At 35.5% G+C, this 24,494-nt stretch overlaps 1 protein-coding gene across 21 annotated transcripts in view; it reads right to left on the bottom strand.

Moving 5' to 3' along the window:
• kif1aa (kinesin family member 1Aa) overlaps positions 1 to 24,494 on the bottom strand; it is a 247,128-nt gene that overhangs the window by 152,712 nt on the left and 69,922 nt on the right. For 11 of the 21 annotated variants that reach the window (XM_039762420.1, XM_039762434.1, XM_039762441.1 and 8 more), the window contains exons 5-13: positions 22,087 to 22,155; positions 20,756 to 20,934; positions 18,563 to 18,674; positions 13,469 to 13,546; positions 13,031 to 13,096; positions 9,374 to 9,391; positions 8,599 to 8,677; positions 4,123 to 4,201; positions 2,745 to 2,887 (exon numbers count right to left, since the gene is read on the bottom strand). In XM_039762420.1, the coding sequence (XP_039618354.1) occupies positions 2,745 to 2,887; positions 4,123 to 4,201; positions 8,599 to 8,677; positions 9,374 to 9,391; positions 13,031 to 13,096; positions 13,469 to 13,546; positions 18,563 to 18,674; positions 20,756 to 20,934; positions 22,087 to 22,155 (823 nt within the window). Of the gene's footprint in view, positions 1 to 227; positions 267 to 2,744; positions 2,888 to 4,122; positions 4,202 to 8,598; positions 8,678 to 9,373; positions 9,392 to 13,030; positions 13,097 to 13,468; positions 13,547 to 18,562; positions 18,675 to 20,755; positions 20,935 to 22,086; positions 22,156 to 24,494 lie in introns of all 21 variants that reach the window. The other 10 variants (XM_039762404.1, XM_039762412.1, XM_039762416.1 and 7 more) reach the window with 1 other exon arrangement.

Below are 24,494 nucleotides of genomic sequence, written 5' to 3'. Positions count from 1 at the left end.
AAGGGGCCCCTAATATTGACAACAAACACAAGTACACTGTAAAGGTGTAACTATGTTTTTTTAGATCTTTATTTCTAACAATGCTATTTTGCTTCTGTTTTTATAGTATTGCTTCGTACCATCAAAGGCAAAACCCATTTTGGCCCTAAACCAACATCACCCTCCACTCGTGCTGTAGCTGTTTGTCAAGAAAAGCTGCAAAGGCATGGGATTGCTGATATACACACATTTCAAACCGGTACTCTCGCCGCTTGGCCCCCGATACGCTGGGATGAAAAGAGACAAAACAAAAAAAGCAATGGTCAGAGTTAGTTACATACTGTACCCCACTACTATCCAAAGGTTCCCTAAGGGATTCAAAATGCACTTTCAAAGATGGAAATTAGAAATGTATGGCATGTGTTGAGTTATTTATTACTGTAATTTAGCATGGCTTCATAACTTCAGAGCACTGGGTCCATGTTGGTGTGTAAGTATTTTCAGAGATTGACATCTTGTGTAGGGTTAGTTCTTAGCCTTCACCTAATGCTGTTAATATAGGCTTTGACTCCTGGTGAGCCTAGATTGGAATAGGCATACATTGATTGATTGATTGATTCATTCACTTACACTCTGCTAATCCTGGTGATGGCCACTGTGGCAGCATATTAATGTGTAAAAATTATGTCACTATATCTGTAGCACAGTTTCTCCTCGGTACCATCCAGATGGTCCAAAGCCTGTTGAAACTTGTGTATATCCTAGGTCTGCATTGCTGCATTGCATATTCAAAAGTGTATGAATGACAATCTTTAAGAAATTATAATTACAAAGATCTAGGAGGCAGATATATATTGTTCATCCATACTAAAAACACATGAAGTAAGATTGTAGCCTGAACTGAAGAACAACTGTAAGTTTCATAAACTGGGAGGTATAATAGATGGAATGAGAAATACTAGATAAAAAAAGAAAGTGAGAGAGAAAATGTAGGACAGAAAATGGCTGTACAAGAGAGAAAAGTGGAAACAACATCACTAAGAACATGCAACCCCCAGATCATTTCTGACAGAGAAGCCAAGATTAAGCAAACAAGTCTTCATTCCAAAGTATCAATTCTGAACATTTAATGTATAAGCAGCCTTTCAATATAAACTATTGCCTTATTATTATTATACTTAATAACCTGCTTATTAGGAAAATCAATATTAATATATTAGTTCTGCAGAACTACAGTAAATAATGTAGTAAAAGTCAGTATAGATATATTAAAACTCAAGTTTTATTCAGTTTTATACAGTAAACTGATTTGTCAGATTTTATTCTTATAGTTTTAATATTTGTAATAGGTTAAATAATCATACTAGTACATCAAGTATGTTCAGCAACAGACAGTCATGTTTAGGTCCTTTGCTGTTGAATGTGTATTGATGATTTTTAAATTCTTTCTGTTTGCAGAGTAATGTTCCTTTAAAAAGCACTATGCTCTGATAGTATGTACTGTATGTAATGAAAATTCTAGTAACTGTTTTAAAGGAAGTTACACAGAGGATGTTATATAAAGCAAAGATTGTATATTTATTTGTATATTAGACCTAGCTTTAGATGATCACATTCGAGTTAAAGAAAAAAACTCTTATATACTGTACATGTGCAGCTGTTTTGGTCTAACCTATAGTCCTGCATGCTCAGATGGTGATAGTGTCACATTTAGAATTCTTACCTGGTTCACTAAAGATTAACTGACTTCTGACCTTTGCATTATTCCTTAATGACTATATGAAGTTTCTTAAAATGCCAGCCCACATCCCTCCTCTTTACACTAGATAAGAATTTTGCTATTCCAAAATAACTTCAGTTGGAGTCTTCTGCTTGTTTTGAACATTACACTGTCAAATGTGTCCATTCATTCAGTTTTCCAGTCAGCTTTTTAGGTAAAGGCCTACAGAGAGTGGGAGTTTGTCTCTGTGTCATTTGAGACAATGCAGGAAACAAACTAGTTATGTAATTAAGTAATGTAATGTAAATAATAATAATTAAATAAAAACTACAAGAAAATTAAGATATTGTGCAAGTTACTTGAAAAAGCAAATATAGTCACATTATGGGATAGATGTGCACAAAAGAAAAAAAACATTTACAATGACTACTATCAAATGCTCAAATACATATATTGGTGTTTGTCATCAAAGTGAAAAAGTATGAAAAGCAGCTGTTTCAGTTAAGGTGAACTGAAAACGGAGTTCCAAAAATGTTATTACAATTATTTGTTCCTTGGTCTCAGGATACTTTTGGCTGAAGTTCAATATTAACTAGATTTATTAACTAATTTTAACTATGTTGTTTGTGAGTTGCTGCAAACAGTTTAATGTGAGACTTGAAGAAAACAGTGTCTGACATGATTAGTTTACTTTTAAGCATATACCATATAACAAGGTACAAATACAAACTATAATTGAACATTTATTTACACTCTTCTTTCCTAATTATGAATGTGTATATACTGTATATGTGCATCTGTGCATGCAGCACCCAAAATATTTTGAAACAGAAATAGCAAGTCATAAACTGAACTCCCTGGAATATCCAAGTCAAGAGTTCACGCTATAAATATTGGAATATGTATGTATGTCAAGCTTCCTCTGTTATGCGTGGAATCTTTATGAATTTACCAAATGTGGTTAGTGTAAGAAAAAATGAAAGTGAACCCAGGTTATATATTTGATGTATGAAATGATGTTCCTCCCCTCCGAGTAGTTCCTTACTTTCAATGATGTCTCCAAGTCCCTGTGCATACAGCAGATCCTTCAGTCTGGATACTTCCTCTTTGAGCTCTCGGACCAACCGGTTATTGGGATCTTCATTGATCACTGCATTGCATCGGATCTGCTTGGCTCTATCTGCATACCTGAAGTAGACAAAAGGGGTGCTAAGCATTAAATTGATTGCTTCTCAGAGACTATTTCAGACATAAAAGTTATTGATATTTTCAACAAATAAATGTAAAAAATCCCTAGCACTTGATTAGGAACTCAGTGTCAAAGGTTCATTATATGTACTTATCTCACTTCAAAATGATATTGAATAGAATAATAGACAGACTGACTAGCTGAAATTTTACGTTATAGCATACTAATAAAGGAGATTTGGCTAAGCACGGCCACCAGTTTTGTCTGGTCTTAAACTGCTAATTGTTGTGTTACGGACACAATAATGTGTCACATGCAGTTTGAATATAAGCACTTGTGAAAGTGTTTTGTATTATAAATTATGTATTTTACAAGAATTTTAAATTAAGGTATATATATATTTGTAGTACATTACATGTAAGCATATGCTTCAGTGTGGTAGCTCTTCTGTTATTAGTCATGGCAGTAATCATATTATGGTTGTATCTGATCTTTCTCCAAAATATAATGCTTTCATCAAGCAGCACCATATAATTTTTTATATGTTGTAAATGTTACAGCTTACTCTTTCTAATTAACTATCATCTTAACTCAGGCTTGTCTCTTATTCCTCACTCATTGAAGATTATCTTTATTCTTTGTTTCTTTTTAATCTCAGGTTTGCCATGTCTCCATTATTTTTGATCACTTGATTATTTTTCAGTCATATTTAATAATTCCTTTCTTATTACTTTTTATCTTTATCAATCCATATACTGACCCTGGTTAGTCTAAAATCCCTTTGCTTTCTCTAGACACCTGTGTTGAATGAATCTGGCTTTAGAACCAAGACATTGTCCCAGATCTTTGTACTTTGTACATTTAAAAAGACTACCCTATTTTGCAGTCAGTGATGATAAATTATGCATGGGTGCCCTGGCAGTAGAATCCACGTCTACAGAAGGCTGATGTTGCTTATGACCTATTACAAATTGTAGGCAGAATTAATACAGAAAATACCTATTAGTTATAGAAGTAGCCTTTGAATATGTAATTTGAAATGTCTAGATTCTCATTCTTCCATAATATTTAAAGACTTTTTTATATGTGTTCAAACCAATTTTAATTAAGATATTATACTCAGATAGCAGTATGCAGATCAAAATAACCAATTATCACATCCTCATATATTAATATCTGTGCATTTACTTTAATTCATTATAACTTGCTAAAGTCACTGCTGAAGACATCCTACCTCAGAGTACTGAGAGTCTCATCATAATTGATATCAGCTGGGCTCAGGGCAGCCACCATAGCAGTGCGTGAATTTCCACCTTGCACAAAACATATAAAAAAGTACATTTTTAGCCATGGTATTGCATTTTCAACATAGTACATTACCCAGGACAATGTGAAAATAAATGAAAATGGTACAAACCAACTGCTAGGTCAGTTCAGAATTGAGGGCTGATGTGAGATGGGGATACTTATCTAAGGTGCACTTTTGCAAGTGGTTCGTGTGAATGCCCTATTCAGAAAAAGCTACCATGGGAACTTCTATACTATACTTCTATACTTCTATACTACATACTGAAGCATTACAGAAAGCAAAAATAATTGTGTCAAAATAAGTATACCATTTCAATCAGGGCTCACGTTTCATAGCAATATTTACTTTACCATATTATGACAAACTAAGCATAAAATCCTTTTATGTCAAATACAGTTGTGCTTGAAAGTTTGTGAACCCTTCAGAATTTTCTCTATTTCTGCATAAATATGACATAAAACATCATCAGATTTTCACTCAAGTCCTAAAAGTAGATAAAGAGAAACCAGTTAAACAAATGAGACACAAATATTATACTTGGTCATTTTTTTATTGAGGAAATGATCGAATATCACATATTTGTAAGTGGCAAAAGTATGTGAACCTCTAGGATTAGCAGTTAGTTTGAAGGTGAAATTAGAGTCAGGTGTTTTCAATCAATGGGATGACAATCAGGTGTGAGTGGGCGCCCTGTGTTATTTAAAGAACAGGTATCTATGAAAGTCTGCTCCTCACAACACATGTTTGTGGAAGTGTATCATGGCAAGAACAAAGGAGATTTCTGAGGACCTCAGAAAAAGAGTTGTTGATGCTCATCAGGCTGGAAAAGGTTACAAAACCATCTCTAAAGAGTTTGGACTCCACCAATCCACAGTCAGACAGATTGTTTACAAATGGAGGAAATTCAAGACCATTGTTACCCTCCCCAGGAGTGGTCGACCAACAAAGATCACTCCAAGAGCAAGGTGTGTAATAGTCGGCGAGGTCACAAAGGACCCCAGGGTAACTTCTAAGCAACTGAAGGCCTCTCTAACATTGGTTAATGTTCATGTTCATGAGTCCACCATCAACAGAACACTGAACAACAATGGTGTACATGGCAGGGTTGCAAGGAGAAAACCACTGCTCTCCAAAAAAAACATTGCTGCTCGTCTGCAGTTTGCTAAAGATCACGTGGACAAACCAGAAGGCTATTGGAAGAATGTTTTGTGGACAGATGAGACCAAAATAGAACTTTTTGGTTTAAATGAAAATCGTTATGTTTGGAGAAAGGAAAACACTGCATTCCAGCATAAGAACCTTATCCCATCTGTGAAACATGGTGGTGGTAGTATCATGGTTTGGGCCTGTTTTGCTGCATCTGGGCCAGGACGGTTTGCCTTCATTGATGGAACAATGAATTCTGAATTATATCAGAGAATTCTAAAGGAAAATATCAGTACATCTGTCCATGAACTGAATCTGAAGAGAAGGTGGGTCATGCAGCAAGACAACGCCCCTAAGCACACAAGTTGTTCTATCAAAGAATGGTTAAAGAAGAATAAAGTTAATGTTTTGGAATGGCCATAGCAAAGTCCTGATCATAATCCAATCGAAATGTTGTGGAAGGAACTGAAGCGAGCAGTTAATGTGAGGAAACCCACCAACATACCAGAGTTGAAGCTGTTCTGTACGGAGGAATGGGCTAAAATTCCTCCAAGCCAGTGTGCAGGAATGATCAAAAGTTATCAGAAACGTTTAGTTGCAGTTATTGCTGCAAAGGGGGGTCACACCAGATACTGCAAGCAAAGGTTCACATACTTTTGCCACACACAAATATGTAATATTCGATCATTTTCCTTAATAAATAAATGACCAAGTATAATATTTTTGTCTCATTTGTTTAACTGGTTTCTCTTTATCTACTTTTAGGACTTGAGTGAAAATCTGATGATGTTTTAGGTTATATTTATGCAGAAATATAGAAAATTCTAAAGGGTTCACAAACTTTCAAGCATAGCTGTATAATTAATTAATTAACCTTTTGTTTCCCAGGTTGCTGTATATTGTTTTATTTTATTTGGATTTGCTTAGTCATAACCACTGCTTAAGTTTATTGCTTTCTTGATAGAAAACCAGTTATAAGCCCTTTATATATTGTTTTCATGGCAACAACTACTGTCACTTCACCAAAATATCTTCCATAATATTACCAGCTATAATGATGAAACTGTATCACTACAATTAACAATGCAGCAGAATTTTATCAAAACCAATATTGCATCACATAAAAATGTAATTTTTCATCAATAACCAACATTGTAGTCCATAACACACATTGCATGACAGTGGATAACAAGAGAAAGACATGAAACTGTCTCTGGGGCCAGGCCTGGCAGTAGCACTTGCTGTGGAACAATGATAATAATTGTGTGACAGACCAGGATAAATCTAGGTATACTAGATCTCAGCAATGGAAAGTGGCATTTAAGACATAAAACATCAATTCTCTGACATAAAAGGAGTTAGACCTTATGTGGGAGATTAAAAAATACTTGCTAGATATAGTCAGACTCACCACTACAAGTACTGGCTCTGGAAACAGATAGTCTCTTAATAATGGTGGTCTCTCTCTCTCTCTTACTCTAGTTGCCACACAGAAGAAGCCCAGGCTGGGTGTAAAGATGTTCACAGTCCCCCAGCTACATACCATAATGATGGTGTTGACATCAGTGAGCAAAAGATTTACCTTAATGTGACCTTGAGTGACTGTTACTGTTCAACATACATTATATACACCTAGAAGCTATTCAAATTTTGTGTTTCCTTAATTTTTTGATTTTACTAATGTACATCAAAGGCAAAGTAAGAAATCAAAAAAGATATTGTTAAGAAATGCCTGTAAGAATTTCACGGTGCATTTGACACTAAATTTGAAGTTAAGCTTGAGTATTTAGAGTTTTTAGAGACAGGGATCAGTCTAAGAAAGTGTACTGCCCAGTGACATTATAGTCTAACATAGAAATTTCAGCTCCTCAACAGGTATAATTGGATGAAATTGCATGTTGTATCTGAAACTGAATGGTGAATTGCTTATGGAGATTCTTTGCTAGTCATTAATTTTTCCATAACAAATGCCACATCTGAAAACAGTACCTTAGGCAAAAAAGTCTGCTAGATAGACCTGAAATGGAAATGGACAGTGAGCCTTTAGGATCTTGTAAAGTGGAAATTCCCTCAAAGATTAAGGCAATGCCAGAAATACTGGTTGGGGTTGGATTCACTTAGGCAGCTGAGTTTTCTCTGTGATGACTAAAAAATTCTTTAGTAGAAAAGCTGAAGTAATGGATGAGACCTCTCTAAGAATGCTGAAAGTACGGGATATTACAGGAGTTTTGATTAACATTCTTCTTAAATGTTGCTTAAAAGTTGGGGACTGTCCCTCAGAAGTGGCATACATGGAATACATGTCTCACTTTTAAAAAAGGTGACAACAAGGGAGTTTTCTAGTGGGCAGTATTTTCAACTCTTCATTCTTTCTGGCAGAGCCTATATAAATGTTGTCCCTTTGACTCATCAGACTGTGATTTCTTGCAGTAATTAGCTGTGTGTGATGTAGTCAGAATACAAATGAACAAATCCAAATCATCATTTTCATCCTGATAAAAACGACTCCTTCCTTGCAGGTAAGGGGAGCGCAGCTGCTCCAATAAGAAGAGTTCAAGTACCTTGTTTACATATGAGGGTAGAGGTCACTGCACAACATTTCTACTTTTATGTACCTTGTATTAGTCTATAGTGGTGAAGGGAAAAATACATCTGTGGACAAAACTTTTGATTTATTGCTCTGTCTACATCTATACTCTCATCTATGTTTATCAACTCTGTGTTATCAATCAAAAATGTGTTAACAGTTACAAGCAGTCAAAATGAGGCTCACATTCAGCAACACTAAAGAACTTCTCTGTACAGCTACAGGTTTTCCTAATCAGGAGGTGCCAGTTGAGGTTGGTTGACGTTTTCTGAGCACTTATTACAAGTGTTGTACCAATGGGGGCAGACCTAACACATAAAAAATTATATCTCTCTAAGAACATGTGGGAATTTCCCAGGATGACCTTTAAGTTGTTGCTAGTGAAATGGTGGTCTGGTTTGTCTGGTGCGTCATTTTCCAAAAAGACTGAATTGAGAAAATGATTTGGCTCAGATACTTATTATATTTGGACTACGAAAAAGTACAGTAGCTATAATGCTGATTTTTTACAAAAAAAAGTAAATATATAAATGAAAACTAAATATAAAATGTACATTTTTAAGTTTGTGCATTATAGATTCCTTACATGCCAACAACATAAATAGTTTTGTATTCTGTTTCTGTAAATAGATAGAGAGGAAGGTAGGCTGAAAGACAAAGATTTTTACCCAAATTTTCCCTCAAGAGCCAGGTCAGCACTGAATCTCTATATGGAATGAAATTCTCTGCTTTTTTCTTCTTTTTATTCTGTCAAGTAAACATGACATTAGAACAGTTAAGGGATAACTACAATAGTATTAATTTGTTCAAAACATTTCACTTGTTAATGGAACAACCATTATTGAAACTGCAGGGCAGTTTTTCTCCAAAATGCCTATGAGAAACATTATGAAAGGAACTAGAACAGAGAAATGCAGTTACCATTTGTTTAAATGTGCACTATGTTAGTACATTTTTTTAATTTAGACTTTGATATTGCCTTATATTACTTACAATTGCATATTGGAATCAATTTATAACATTTTTGGCTTGTAATAGCCATACCAGGTAAAGTTTTTTCTAGTTTATCAATCATCTTCTTTCTCAGCAATTAATTAACCTAACTTTAAAAGGTATGAATTGTTATGAAAAAAGGGTTAAACAAATTATTTAAAAAAATAGTTAATCGGTTAAGGAAATATATGAAAAGAAAAACAGTAAAAATCAATATGCCCCTTTATTTCTCTAAAATAACCACATCTTTCTCTCAGTTAATGGTATTCTTAACAAATTATTTTTAATTATTTTTAACCAAAACAATGTAATTGTTTTATTATTAATAGCATTCTAAAAGATCAAACTTTAGAGTGCAGTCATGTACTAAAATAACACATGTGCACTTTTTAAACTGAATTGTTAAATTCCATATTAAATAAATTTCAAAGAGCAAAAAATGATTATTACCTTATTTGGCCCAGAGTCCTACAAAATGAAACAGCACATAAAGAACTCTATATTAGTAAATAAGTCCTTGTTATTCACTTAGCACTTTGTTACATTTTATCATTCTTACATGACATTAAAAATCATTTTGCTTACAAATGCATAATAACAGTGGCAAGGATATGCTAGAGATATGCACTACAGAACAGCAAGTAATAAAGTAATAAAAATGAATTATGAGAACAATTGAAACTCAAATTTATTTACAGCAACTTTACATCACAAAAAAGTGACATACAAACACAAAATTGGACTCACTGAAAAGCAGTCATTTGATTGTACAGATAGATTTGTTTTGGCTAAACAGTGAAGAATATTACAGGTGTAGTATAGGATGCAATTCTTTGAACAGAGAAGGTGAAATATTTGGATCATGATGTAAAGTATGACTGAATGTTAATGTTGTCATTCATAAATTTACGCTCTCTGTATTTTATATCACAATTTATGTTATTTTAACACTCTGTTTTTAGAATAATTGTGTCTAATACATTCAGTATACTGTATAACACTTAATACTTACAGAATTTACATTAATATATATATGTCATTAATCTATGACCCAGAATTGGATTAAGCAGGTCTGAGAATGCTATGTCATTTCTTGTATATCAGTTTATTATATTTTTCACATCTTTAACCTAGCCACATGGGATGCACAAAGCAGTGTGTTTCTTTGTGCTGGTCCCAAGCCCAGATAAATGTGGAGGGTTACATCAGGAAGGGCATCCGGTGTAAAATTTTGCCAAATCAAATATGTAGACAACAATACAAATTTCCATATCGGATTGGTCAAGTCCCAGGTTAACAATGACTACCACAAGTACTGTTAGTCAACAGGGTGCTGGTGGAAATTGGGCTACTGTTGGCCGAAGAAGAAAAGGAGAAGAAGAGGAGGAGACGTGTCCGGAGGCAGGAGGAGAAGAGGAAGGTAAAGAGAGTGGAACTGAGGGTAGGAACTTTGAATGTTGGCAGTATGACTGGTAAGGGGTGAGAGTTAGCCGATATGATGGAGATAAGGAAGGTTGATATATTATGCATGCAAGAGACTAAATGGAAAGAGAGTAAGACCAGGTGGATAGGAGGTGGATTCAAATTGTTCTATCATGGTGTGGATAGGAGAAGAAATGGGGTAGGGGTTATTCTGAAGGAACAGCATATCAAGAGTGTTTTGGAGGTGAAAAGAGTATCAGACGGGGAAATTGGAGGTGTGATGATGAATGTTGTTAGTGCATATGCCCCGCAAGTTGGGTGTGCGATGGATGAGAAAGAAGATTTTTGGAGTGAGTTGGATGAAGTGATGAACAGTGTACCCAAGGGACAGAAAGTGGTGATTGGATTGGATTTCAATGGACATGTTTGTGAAGGGAACAGAGGAGACGAGGAGGTGATGGGTACGTATGGTGTCAATGAGAGAAATGAAAAAGGTCAGAGGATAGTGGATTTTGCCAAAAGGATGGATATGGCTGTGGTGAATACGTATTTTAAGAAGTGGGAGGAACATAGGGTGACGTACAAGAGTGGAGGAAGATGCACACAGGTAGATTACATCCTATCCAGAAGAGTCAATCTGAAGGAGATTGAAGACTGCAAAATGGTGGCAGGGGAAAGTGTAGTTAAGCAGCATAGGATGGTGGTCTTAGGATGATGTTGGAGATCAAGAAGACGAAGAGAGTGAGGGCAGAGCCAAGGATCAAAAGGTGGAATTTGAAAAAGGAAGACTGCAAGGTTAAGTTTAGGGAGAAGGTGAAACAGGCACTGGGTGGTTGTGAAGAATTACCAGACAGTTGGGAAAATACAGCAGATGTTGTAAGGGTGAAAGCAAGAAGGGTGCTTGGCGTGACATCTGGACAGTGGAAAGAGGAAAAGGAAACCTGGTGGTGGAATGGGGAAGTACAGGAGAGTATACAGAGGAAGAGGATGGCAAAGAAGAAGTGGGAAAGTCAGAGAGATGCAGAAAGTAGACAAGAGTACAAGAAGATAAGGTGCAATGTGATGAGAGAGGTGAGATGAGATGAGATGAGTCGTATGTGAGGTTGGACACTAAGGAGGAAGAAAAGGACCTGTACCGATTGGCTAGATAGAGGAACCGAGCTGGGAAAGATGTGCAGCAGGTTAGGGTAATAAAGGATAAAGATGGAAACATACTCACAAGCGAGGAGAGTGTGTTGAGCAGATGAAAAGAGTACTTTGAGAGTCTTACGAATGAAGAGAATGAGAGAGAGAAGAGGTTTGATGATTTGGAGATAGTGAATCAGGATGTGCAACAGATTACCAAGGAGGAAGTAAGGACAGCTATGAAGAGGATGAAGAATGGAAAAACTGTTGGTCCAGATGACATACCTGTGGAAGCATGGAGGTGTTTAGGAGAGATGGCAGTGGAGTTTTTAACCAGATTGTTAAATGGAATCTTAGAAAGTGAGAGGATGCCTGAAGAGTGGAGAAGTGTACTGGTGCAGATATTTAAGAATAAGGGGGATGTGCAGGACTGTGGTAACTACAGGGGGATAAAGTTGATTAGCCTTTCCCTTTCTTATTTGCAATGGTGAAGGACAGGTTGACAGACGAGATTAGACAGGAGTCCATGTGGACTATGATATTTGCTGATGACATTGTGGTCTGTAACGATAGTAGGGAGCAGGTTGAGGAGACCCTGGAGAGGTGGAGATATACTCTAGGAACAAAACAGAATACATGTGTAAATGAGAGGGAGGTCAGTTGAATGGTGAGGATGCAGAGAGTAGAGTTGGCAAAGGTGGATGAGTTTAAATACTTGGGATCAACAGTACAGAGTAATGGGGATTGTGGAAGAGAGGTGCAAAAGAGAGTGCAGGCAGGGTGGAATGGGTGGAGAAGAGTGTCAGGAGTGATTTGTGACAGACGGATATCAGCAAGAGTGAAATGGAAGGTCTACAGGACGGTAGTGAGACCAGCTATGGTATATGGGCTGGAGACGGTGGCACTGACCAGAAAGCAGAAGACAGACCTAGGGGTAGCACAGTTAAAGATGCTAAGATTTGCACTGGGTGTGACAAGGATGGATAGGATTAGAAATGAGTACATTAGAGGGTCGGCTCAAGTTGGACGGTTGGGAGACAAAGTCAGAGAGGCGAGATTGCGTTGGTTTGGACATGTGCAGAGGAGAGATGCTGAGTATATTGGGAGAAGGATGCTAAGGATAGAGCTGCCAGGGAAGAGAAAAAAAGGAAGGCCTAAGAGAAGGTTTATGGATGTGGTGAGAGAGGACATGCAGGTGATGGGTGTAACAGAACAAGATGTAGAGGACAGAAAGATATGGAAGAAGATGACCCACTGTGGCGACCCCTAATGGAAGCAGCCGAAAGAAGAAGATGATATTTTTCACATCTTTGTGATATACTCTTTTTTTTGTAGGTAGCTACTAACAAGTTATACAACACATTAGCTAAAATAAAATTTTATTTTGTATTTTTTGCTAATACTCTTTGCACTACATATCAAAGCATTATTAAACAGTTGTAATTACTGCAAAATATTAAAATGTAGTGCAAATAAAGCTGTTGTTATTAACACTGCTTATTATGTGAGGTAAAAATACTGTTGATGGAAGATCTAGCAATGGATCATAAAAATACTTACCACTTCTGCCAGTGCAGAGATAACTTTTCCAAGGGTTGTCAAGGATTTATTGATATTTGCACCCTCCTTCAGAAGACAAACAGTGAAAGATTTTAGAGGGAGAGACATTAGACTGCAAATTGAACTTCTTATTAAGCACCTCCATATAATTTAAAAACTCTATGTGTTTACATTGTATAGATTAGACATATGTCATGAATTTTGAAAATACAATGAACATTAGATTTAGAATTATAATAGAAACATACATTGTTGTGATGGTCTTGGTATAAAAGTGAAGGTTTAAATATGTATAATTAATAAATATGTTGCTTATAGTTCTTCTAAACCTCTGAGTTTCCACATGTGTAAAACATTTCCTTATCTTTTTAGAATGCTAAAGACATTTATATCCTAGAACAATTGCTGTTATGGTCAAATGTAAAGGAAATTACTCACCTTTAGCCTTGTTCCTTTGGCTCCTGTAGAATCTGCTCTTTCACTTCCTGCCAGGTCAACCAGGCTTATTTTGCTCACCTACAAAAGTTAAAAAAGTTACCTGTTACAAAAACTAAGTTTGGTTTTGGCAATATCTGTAGATAAACCTATATTATATCATTATTATTATACATAAATTCCACAACAGATTAAAACTTGACATTTTTTGTAAAATATATCATGGCACACAGGGCTATGTCAAATCATTCTCTAGCAGAACCCATCTTTCTGTTTCTTTTTACATTTTTTTGTTTTTGTTTATGATAACCAACTTTTAGGCATTTATTTTTCTTTTGAGATGTTCTTTCCTAATTTGCTGAAATGTGTCTATTTTTGACAAGATGTGAGATTTTTCATCAGCTATCAAGTCAAGTTGGGGAGCATGCACTTGTACAGTGCATTGCCACACCAACTACACGACAAAACAACTCGGGATCCCGGTTGGCAACCCCCCAGGCAGACACGCGGTCCAGTCCCACCCTCCAGAAATGACCCTCCGTCTGCCGCACCCAGGTGTTATGTGGGCGACCTTTTAGCCTGGTCCAGCCACTTGGGTCCCCAACAATGAGGATCTTACGAGCTGGATCACCCTCGGGGAAATGCGCCACATGGCCATAGTGCCGTAACTGATGCTCCCTCACAATGCAGGTAATATGCCTCATTTAGGACTCCATAAGCAACTGCTCATTTGACACAAAGTCTAACCAACGGTACCCAAGGATTTTCCGGAGAGACACAGTACCAAAGGAGTCCAGTCTTCGTCTCAGGTCACTGGATAACGTCCATGTCTCGCAACCATATAGCAAGACAGGAATCACCAGGACTCTAAAGACTTGGACCTTCGTCCTTTTGCGTAGATATTGGTAGCACCACATACCCCTTTCCAGCAACCTCATGACCTCCCATGCTCTCCCAATCCATCTTTCGACTTCATAGGAAGAGTCACCAGAGACATGAATGTCACTGTCAAGGTAAGTAAACCTCTCGATAAGGTCAACACTCTCTCCGCCAACAAACACACTGCTGATGGCTATGCCCAAAAGGTTATTAAAGGCTTGGTTTTTATCCAGGACACTCGCAAGCCCAGGCACTGAGACTACTCACTCAGTCTCTCAAGCGTCCCAATCAGAGCCTCCATTGACTCCACGAAGATCACAGCATCATCAGCAAAGTCAAAATCTGTGAATCTTTCTTCACCAACAGATGCCCCACAGCCACTGGATCCTACGACCTTGCTCAGCACTCAGTCCATACAAGCATTGAACAGAGTAGGACCAAGAACACACCCCTGACGAACCCCAGAATCAACTGGGAAAAACGCAGAGGTTCTGCCTCCACTCTGCACGGCACTCACAGTACCAGTGTACAGGCTGGCCATGATATCCAGCAACCTCAAGGGGATCCCGCGAACCCTCAGGATATCCCACAGGGCAGCTGTTAATCAGCTATGAATGTCAGGAACTCACCCCTACTTTCTAACCAAAAATATACCAATGTAATCCTAAAAAAAATCACACAATAACCAAACTGCCATAATGAACTCCTGCAAAAATTTAAAATTTGCTTGCCCACCCATTTAAAACTGTCCCAGACTACAACAGTGTGATTAACTATTTGTCACATAATTCTCTTTCTCTTTCTCTCTCACTCCCCCTCCTTCCATCTCCTGCTCTCTCTCTCTCTCTATATATATATATATGATATGAAAAAATTATATATATATATACAGTACAGTATTACTTAAACATTGTCAAATATTCTAGAAATCTGATGCTTTTTGTTAATTTTCAGTACAAGCATTCTGACACAGCTTCAGTTATGTCAAGGTTAGGACACTAAGGTTTCTAAATCAAAATTGTTTTTGTTCCATCAGCATACTTATGGCCTACACAGGTTTTAATTGTGTTAGCTGTGTGTTTGAAGTTGTTATCAGTATGATGCATCAAAATCTCTTTGTACTTTTCATTGTTTATAATTCCATTTATTTTGGCTAGTTCCGCAACACTGTTGGGTGAAATGCCCTCCAGACCACTGCTTCACAGAATACTAAAAAAAAATCAATGTGTTTACTTCAAACTTTTCTTCTAAAATACTGCCATTTTTGTAAACCAAGAATGTTACATTTGAACTCATCATTCCATAAAGCTTTCTGCTACTGGTGATCACTCCATGCTTTATTGTCTTGTCTGTACTGCAATTTTTTTTGCCTGTTGCCTTTCTGCAAGGCGGTTTTACCTGCAATATACCCTCCCTGATAATTTATTTTAAGATTTGATTGCATGGCCGAAGTGTGTTCATTGATGCCCGAGGAGTCTTCCAGATGTTGACCAAGCACTTTACTGGATTTGCTTTTGTCTCATAAGGAAGTGAGTGACCTTTAAGAACAGTTGCAGACAGTGCTCTGAGTCTTCCACTTCCTGTATTTCTTCTGCCTTATTTCTTAAGATTTCTTTGTCATATTTTGATCACCACGTCTTGTAAATTTGATTTGGTACTCTGTTGCTCAGTTAGTATGAAATAATCATGTTATGTCTGTTAGATTGTGTTAATTTAGTCATTTCCAAACTTCATTTCAAGGCACTTCAGTATATGAGGTTAAAATTCAGTACACTCATTTATTTGTCAAATTTTGCCACTAACACATCTTGTTTGACTACATCAATGTTGTGTTAATTTTAAGAAGGTGAGCTGCCTGATGGAATTTAACAAATACAGTATGTAGAATTGTTGGGCTGCCACAAGGAGCAGTTTGGGAACTAAACGTGTAGTATTAGACATTTTACACTCACATATCAATTCATTTTTGAAAACACAAAATATCCTTGTTACTGTTTATCCTATCCATGTTTATTTGTTTTAATACCAATGTTACATGAGCAAATAAAAGCTTAATGCTCAGAGAACTGATTTTAAAAATAACTTTCCTAGTTGGTTTAAGAATTTTGTACAGTGTATACTGTATATCTGTGACTTTGGCACATTGGTATACTGTAGATCTCAAATATTTGGGGGATACTAAGATGTTGGGGTACTTTCATATTATTTAATTGACTAGTCTGTACAAACATGTAGACTTTAAACACTGAGCACAAATGCAAGAATGATTGTTATGAGCATGCTTGGTAATATTTTTGATTTCTGCTAATTGATTTCCCTTTGGAAAGTGTGAGTTTTTTAGAAATGTTGGGTATATAGAAAGTATGTATCTGCTTAGATAATCTATAAACAAAAAAGAACAGCTGCTGCCGCTGTAGCAACAATGACAAGTCTGTTTTTCTACTGATACATACAATTACAATAAAACTTGAATATCTATAAGCCTAAAGCAAAGGCTGCTCATATAGAGATATATCTATATAGATATAACTAGGATCTACTAGGATATAACATTAAATGTTTATATTTTCTACATATTTATTAAAAATTAAAATCTGAGTTTTGGTTCATATTTATAGCTTTTATTTTGAAATCTAGGAAATGTTGTTTAACAATACTTTACACCAGTTTTTCCCAACCTCGGTCCTGGGGGCACACTGTGGCTGCCGGTTTTTGTTCCAACCAGCTTCTGTTTTTAATTGGACTCCTGGGCTAATTAAACGAACTGTTATTTCCCAAATTCTATGTTTTGGGAACAATATAGAAATTGGAAAACTAAGTTTTGTAATACATATATATATATTAAAATGTACCAAGCAGTTATATGGAAATAATGTATTTTTTTCTTTTTAACAATATTTTTATCTTGATTTTCATTCTACTTTTCTAGGTGTTCTAATTGTTTAATTAATCCATTATATACTAATTAGTGGGTCTGATGCTAAAGTACTTATAGCCTTTGATTATTCAGTGTTGTTTGCCTGGCTGTCTGCTCTGCTCATTTTTAATTGTCATTAATAAGATACAACGAAGGGGAAAAACTGCACAGAGAAAGGGCAAAATATAATGAAGTCAACAAAAGAGAGTTAAGCATTTAAATCTTTAGCAAAAGCAGAAATACTTCTAAATGTCTTATAAATGCTGTGCTTTTCTGAATGTAGAATAAAAGAAAAATAATACTAGCTAATTAAAACGAGATCAGTGTTATCAGGTGTTGTCACTGATTAGGAATCTGGTTGGAACAAAAACCTGCAGCCATAGTGTGCCCCCAGGACCGAGATTTGGAAACACTGCTGTATACAGTATGTAAATGGAGGGGGAAGTGTGAAATGATTGGTAGCTATGCTGCCTTCTGTGCTGAAGGTTTCTGTTCTCTCCATCTTTATGTGAGCTTCCTAAAATGACTGTAGTTTTCTTCTGCTAACACATATAGTACAGTCAGTTCAAGTGTCTTTATTTTTGAACTGCCCAATAGAACATGAAAATATAACTGGGATTCTTTCCATCTTTCCCATTTTTGAAACTTCTTTTCCTATTACTGTGTCACAAGGATTCTGAGCATATCTCAGTATCATCAGGCACAAAACAAAGTGTAAAGTGGTAAAGGAGACAAACAGTGGAAAAAGGTCTTACGGTCAGTTGAGTGATTTTTCACTTTGTTCTGAACAAACAGATAAATACATATGTGACACTTGTCTGAAGAATTCTACAGGTCTAAATTCTTGAAAAATCATTTGAATATTTACTAGCAGTTGAATTCTAGTTATTATTTCAATCTATTTGGGGATCTTTATTATATGTTAAGGTACAACTATATTCTCAATAAGAAAATGAATTACTTACAGTATAAATTGAACTAAAAATGCAAAACTAATATTTTTAAAGACTGATGGAGTATATTAAATACTGTAAAATTAATGTAGGCCTAATGGGCTTAAAAATGCAGAAATGTTCAGTAAAAGCAGTGCTAAATGATATGTAAGCTATACATGAGCTACTGTATATGTTTTGTAAACCTTTCGGTTGAAATTGAGTAAAGTATATTTTCAGAGCACTATTAATGCTCCTTTACACATGCGTTAGAATGTTAAACAGTCAAAATATAGAACAGGTAATTGTTTAATCAGAAGGCAAATGAAAAACTCTTAGCTGATTGGGAGGATCACAATGCTTATTTACCTTTTCTGATGTGTTGTCTGTTTCTGCATCATAGCGCTTCTGTGTGAAAATAATGTTGAAAACTGCATGTGATCTACTGCTTGTCTCATTCATGTTTGTAGCAGCCACCGTCCTGGCACAAATAAAAAAAATCAGATTTTAGGCACAGAGACTTTAACTGTTGTTTTATTTCCCCCAACAAGCAGAGGTAAATACACCACAATATGCAACAAAACATTAATAACACATGCCACCCCTTCTTATACTTCTCGTGTAATGTGTCTAGGTATTGTGCTGGATTATGGTCAATTTATCAAATATTTTACATCATACTAATAGGAATAATTACTAATATCAATTAACATTAATCATCAGGAGATGACTTTGTTGAGCTCAGAAAGTGAGACAGCTGAACAGAAGTATTCCAGAATGCACTGACTGCTTGTAATGACAAGATTTGGGCTTTCTTAAATTATCAAGGATACATTAATCTATTGTAGGTGAAAGAGCCCTTACAAATAAAGTCCTTACACTTGGCAAAAGATGTGAGTGGATTCCTGTCTATCAAATGGTTGGCAGGTACAAAGCCACCACCAAAATGACACAAGGTAGGGTAAAGTTCCTATGACTCTAGTAATAGAAGAGGTCTTGAATTAGTCTGTGTAGAAACAGAAATTTAGCTAGCAGGCAGTGGCCCATGCACATGTACTTGATTCTCAAGGTTAACAAACAAGGGTAGAAGTCCAGCAAGAGGAGAAAGACGGTTGTTGCTAGGGTGGAAAAACACATTATCCCAGAAAACAAAGGATGCCTAATCTTCCCTTCACACAGTTACATTTAGGGAATGTTCAACATAGATGCAGATTGAGAGACCTGGCCCTTTAAAGGCTTCTGGTAGCTAGGACTTGCTAGTGATACTGCTGACGCTACATTTCATTCTGATAATTATAAAAACCATATTGATCAGCAGTTTTTAAGATTTTTCAGTTGCTTTCTCTTTTTTAGAGCCCTGTGGTGATACATTGTGTTGCTACCACTTTGACCAAGCATTTCCTTTTGGCTACAGGATGCCATTTTGGCAGGTAGACATTATCATTACCAGTGACAAATCCAGCCTCTACTTTAACAAAATGGTGGCATGCATGATAGTGCATTTTGGAATTACCAAGGAGGAGCTGAATGCCCACTTATTTTAGGTAAGGCACATTTTGGCTTGCCTTTTTCAAATGACCACAGGCCAGAAAGGTGTTCTGACAACTGCGCAGAATGGAGTTTTGCCAGATAACCTGAGTTTATTTATGTATATAGGAAAAAAAAAACTTAAAAGGTTATTTCCACGCCAAAAAGGAAACAAGGTTAATGACACAACATTTTGGCTGTATAGCCTTTACCTGATGAATGATGTGTTTTAAACATTTTTTCTTTTTCAGAAAGAAAATAACATTATTTTTTTTTCATTGTCAATGCATGCTGACTCAGCCCCCTACAATAACTTCAAATATATGTATATATACTTCCATATACTTAAATGATTACTTGTATAATCTTAAACATTTATTTTTTAAAAATATGTTAATAAGTATATTTATTTGTAGGTACATCCTGCATAGTAATTATACATTTACAATGATAGATTTATATTTTATTGCATGGTGTCTTTAATTTTATTTGAACTATTCATATTTGTAAATATGTGTCACACTCTGAGCTTGTAAATGGGAAGTGTGCTACACGCAAGGAAACTTAATTATATTAAACTGAATTTATGAAACAAATAGATAAACTAACTAAATGGATATTTCAGAATCATATATAAATATGTAATTTTTTAAGTAAAAAACTATGTCAAGTATAGCACTGTTCATCAGTAAAATATTTTGAATGAGTTTTTAAAATCTTATTTTCTGTGCCTTCCTAGGAAAATTAGAAACTTAAATTGTAGAATATATCTCTAAATATCTTTAAGTTATCCCAAATTTTGTCTTTGATTGGTTATAGCTGAAACACAATCACAATAAATCACTGTAAGTCTTATATGACTAAAAAGCAATGATGTTTAGTAAAATAATGACTCACACTAAAATTGTTCTGTTTCATCTTGCTTGTACTTTTTTAAAGATTTAATATTTAAAGATGCTATCAAACACTGTAGCAGGGAGAGGATCTCCTTAGTCTCATGGAAAAAAATCAACAAGCAGAATTCTGTTAAAATACCTGGCTTTATTTCCAGAGTCCATCAAGTCTTGAATGTCATTGTATGAGGTGACGGCAAGTTTAGAAAGATCTTCCACGTAGGGACCCATTAATGGATGTTCTCTGACTCTTAGGTTGCCCTTATTTTTAGGGTTAAGGAGGTCGCGGACTCTCTCACAGTAAATTTCCATATAACTCACCTAGAGTGGAAGAACATTACAAACACAATTTTAGGAAATAAAAAAATAAAAAGTACCAGGGACTTAAGGAATTGTTTAAGTGAGCAAGCCCTCTTCCCCTACAGCACGGAATTCTGTTAGGCAGAATGGAAAATGTTATGCATATTATTTTAAACAAATTAATTGCTTTTCAATCTTTTAGTTATTTTGGAATTGCTTGTGCACTGAAAAAGTATATTCATTACTTTTTCACATTATTTTCATTGATTTATACACCATGTTAAATACTAAGAACATGATTACAGCTTCAATGGGCAACTCAGATTACGAATAATATATTTACACCATTACATGATGGCTTATATACAACTTTTTATTGAAAGTAAAAACCAATGGTCAAAATAAAAACGAACTGACCTTTAGAACCTTTTTAAGTGGCATGTGTCAAAGTAAAATTGGTTTATTTTTTAATTTGACCTAAAGCCGTGCACTAATGATCATGTTATTTTTTGATCAAATTATTATTAAAAAAGCATAAAGTTGAATAATTACCAGCAAAAAATGTCACAGAGAAAAAATTGTTGGCTAAGTGAAAAAAAAATTGAAGATTCTTGTTTAATAATAGAATGGATTTGTTTAAACAATAAGGGTCGTTTTATGGAAAACAATACAGAAACATCACATACTTACTTTCATGCCTGCAACTTAGTACAAAGCGTTTTCATAAATTTGTAAAATAATTGGGGAGGAAGGCAACTATTTTACTACCTCACACCATACAATTTCTGTTTTTGTTTGGCTACGCATTCTTTGGTCTGTCCTTAAAAGTTCTTAAGCCACTGTGCAATACTGTCCATTTGAATTCTGAGAATAATGTGCTACTGATCCCATATAAATCTTTCTAGCAAAGGTTTCCATGAAGCTCTTAAGGCCCTCACTGTATAAAAAAGGTCTTATATCTCACATCAGCTTTCAGAAATTAAACATTTCCTTTGACATGCAAACTAATGAAAGGGAAGAGTAGGCTAGAATTTTCCGTTACCGTTAGTTGCTATAGGAATAAGTCATATACAGTATAAGAAAATTTTTAAATTAGCAGGAAAAAACACATTTGTGTCATTTGGGTAAGAAATTCCTGTATACCTGATAATTTTAAGTATATAGTTAACTTACTTCCACAGAATATGACATACAGTTGTCATTATTGCTGTCATTGATTCTTGAGAAAAGGTCTTCACACATCTAAATAAATAATAAAAGAAACCATTAAATTTAATATTTTTTTTTAATTTATTTTGAAGGAATTGCACAACATTTTATACAACAATTTGGTGGAAGTTTTTTATCAAGTCAGTATAAAGTTACACAATACATTTAAATACACAGCATTTTTAATTTCTTTCAAAGGAACGTAGTGCAAGCATTTTGAATTAGGCCAAATCCTTGCTGACAAAATTGTATAATTGAAATGAATTTATAACTAACACAAAAATCTGTATGATGATCTAAACTACTGTAGATGGGGAATAAAATTTCATACTTTATTGAAGGCATTAGCTATATTTATTTTAGTAATATGTTCACAATTTTGTTAAAAATAATAATTTATAAAAGCGATAACTGACCCCAGAAGCTCAGACTCTGTTGCTATGTTAGAAAGAGTGCTTTGCTGATGGCCAGGGTGTATAAAGAATGCTGATTACATTCTTGTTTGGTGAAATGTATTGTGAGCCAAGTCTTGCATGTTGTTTCTTGATTCATATATATTGTTTGCTCATAAAAATCATTTTTGGTTGTTGCTAATGGGCCAGATAGTCATTTCAGTGTCTTTTTCCCATTAGGTTTATTGCAGCTTTTTTCAGCTGCCCAGCCAACCAAGTATGCTATAAGTGATGGGTATGTTTGTAGCTCAGTGAAGGCAGAAGGATTTGAAGCAAAAAAGAAAGTAAGTAAATAATTCTTACTTTCCATTAACATTAAACATGTGATTAAAAATTCTCTGTAAGGAAGGAAGCAAAAGAACACTAGTTAAGCCTGGCAAATAGTGTGCAATCCGATGAGCGTTAACGGTATTAGGAAATTAGATGGTAAAATTAAAAAGGACGGCATCTAAACAGGGATTACACTAGTAGTTGTGTTGGATTAGAAGTAATGAAAAAAAAAGTGGTGAAAAAACAGTTACTTGCAGAAACAGACAGGAGTAGGGGAAAGTCTACTGAAAGTTTCAGACACAAACAGCTACAGCTTAAAGTGCGTGAGCACTAGTAGCAGGAAGAAGGTATCTAAGTAGGAGCAAAGGTAAGATCTTTAATTAGTAAATAGGGGCCTTTAGGGATGCTCCAAACATATTACACAGGTAATCTAGCTCATTTAAACTAATATCTAATTTATATTTTTTATTTTAAAAAGGGGTCAACAGTTTACAGAATGAAGCCAATCAAATATAAGTCCTGCATGATGTAGCACTTTTTAGAAACTTGCTTCAATGAAGTTTGCTTCTAAAAGGCCTACACATGCCAGAGATACTGGCTTGACCAATATCTCAAGCTCAGGGTCGCCAAACTTGAGGATGAAGTAGCTAGGCTGTGTTATAGTAAGGAACGCCATGGCAGACCTTGCCTAGGTGTCCTTAAAGGAGATAATGTGAAAAACTAAAGAGGCATGAAGAAGACTCCAGACCAGGTAGGAAGAAAAAGGTGGGTCATGGTTAGACATAAGCGCAAGGAAAGAAGTGTGCACTGTCCAGAGGGCATCAACCAGAGAATTGAAGGGTCAACTTCCTTTCCGACCTAGTGGAATTGAGCAGTGATTCTGCTAAGTTTGAGGTTATAAGTAGGGATGAGAAGCCAGGTCACCTGAAAACAAGTCCACAGAAAAAGAGGACGTAGTGATAGTAGAGGATTCACTCATCATAGTAGGGACCAGATTTAATATAAATGAATGTAAGATATTACATGAAGGAAGAAAAAGTGTAAGATTTGAAGACACCACACATTCACTTTTTTAAAGCAAGTATTTAACTCATTTTAGCCTTGCAGAAAATTATTTAAATGCTCACTTTTTATTTTGTGCTGTAAAAGAATATTGCACATAGGGTACTGTAAAACTGCAAAACATTTATTGTACATTTCATATTCACTTTCATCTCAAAACAAAATTGACACAGGGACTAGGTGATAAGAGAAAGCTTACAGTGCAGACTCTTGCCAAATGCTTAAAACCAAGAGTTCAAAAATACCAAACATCACAGCAAAAATGTCAACCATAAATCAATTTCTTCATTCTAATTCAAAGCTTTGTGTTTCCGGTATTTATCTTTATTTAGTGTTTTATGCATGATATTATTTCTTTCCAATGTTATTTATGCCCTGCTGTTTATTTCAGATTGAATTTCTGTGAAGAACTTTGAGCATGTGAAAGGTGCTATATAAATAAAATGTATTATCATTATTCCATCCATCCATTATCCAACCCGCTATATCCTAACTACAGGGTCACAGGGTTCTGCTCGAGCCAATCCCAGCCAACACAGGCGCAAGGCAGGAAACAAACCCCGCGCAGGGCCAGCCTACCACAGGGCA

The sequence above is a fragment of the Polypterus senegalus genome, chromosome 1 (genome assembly GCF_016835505.1).
Source record: "Polypterus senegalus isolate Bchr_013 chromosome 1, ASM1683550v1, whole genome shotgun sequence".
NCBI lineage: Eukaryota > Metazoa > Chordata > Cladistia > Polypteriformes > Polypteridae > Polypterus > Polypterus senegalus.
This window is presented reverse-complemented; position numbering and strand designations above follow the sequence as displayed.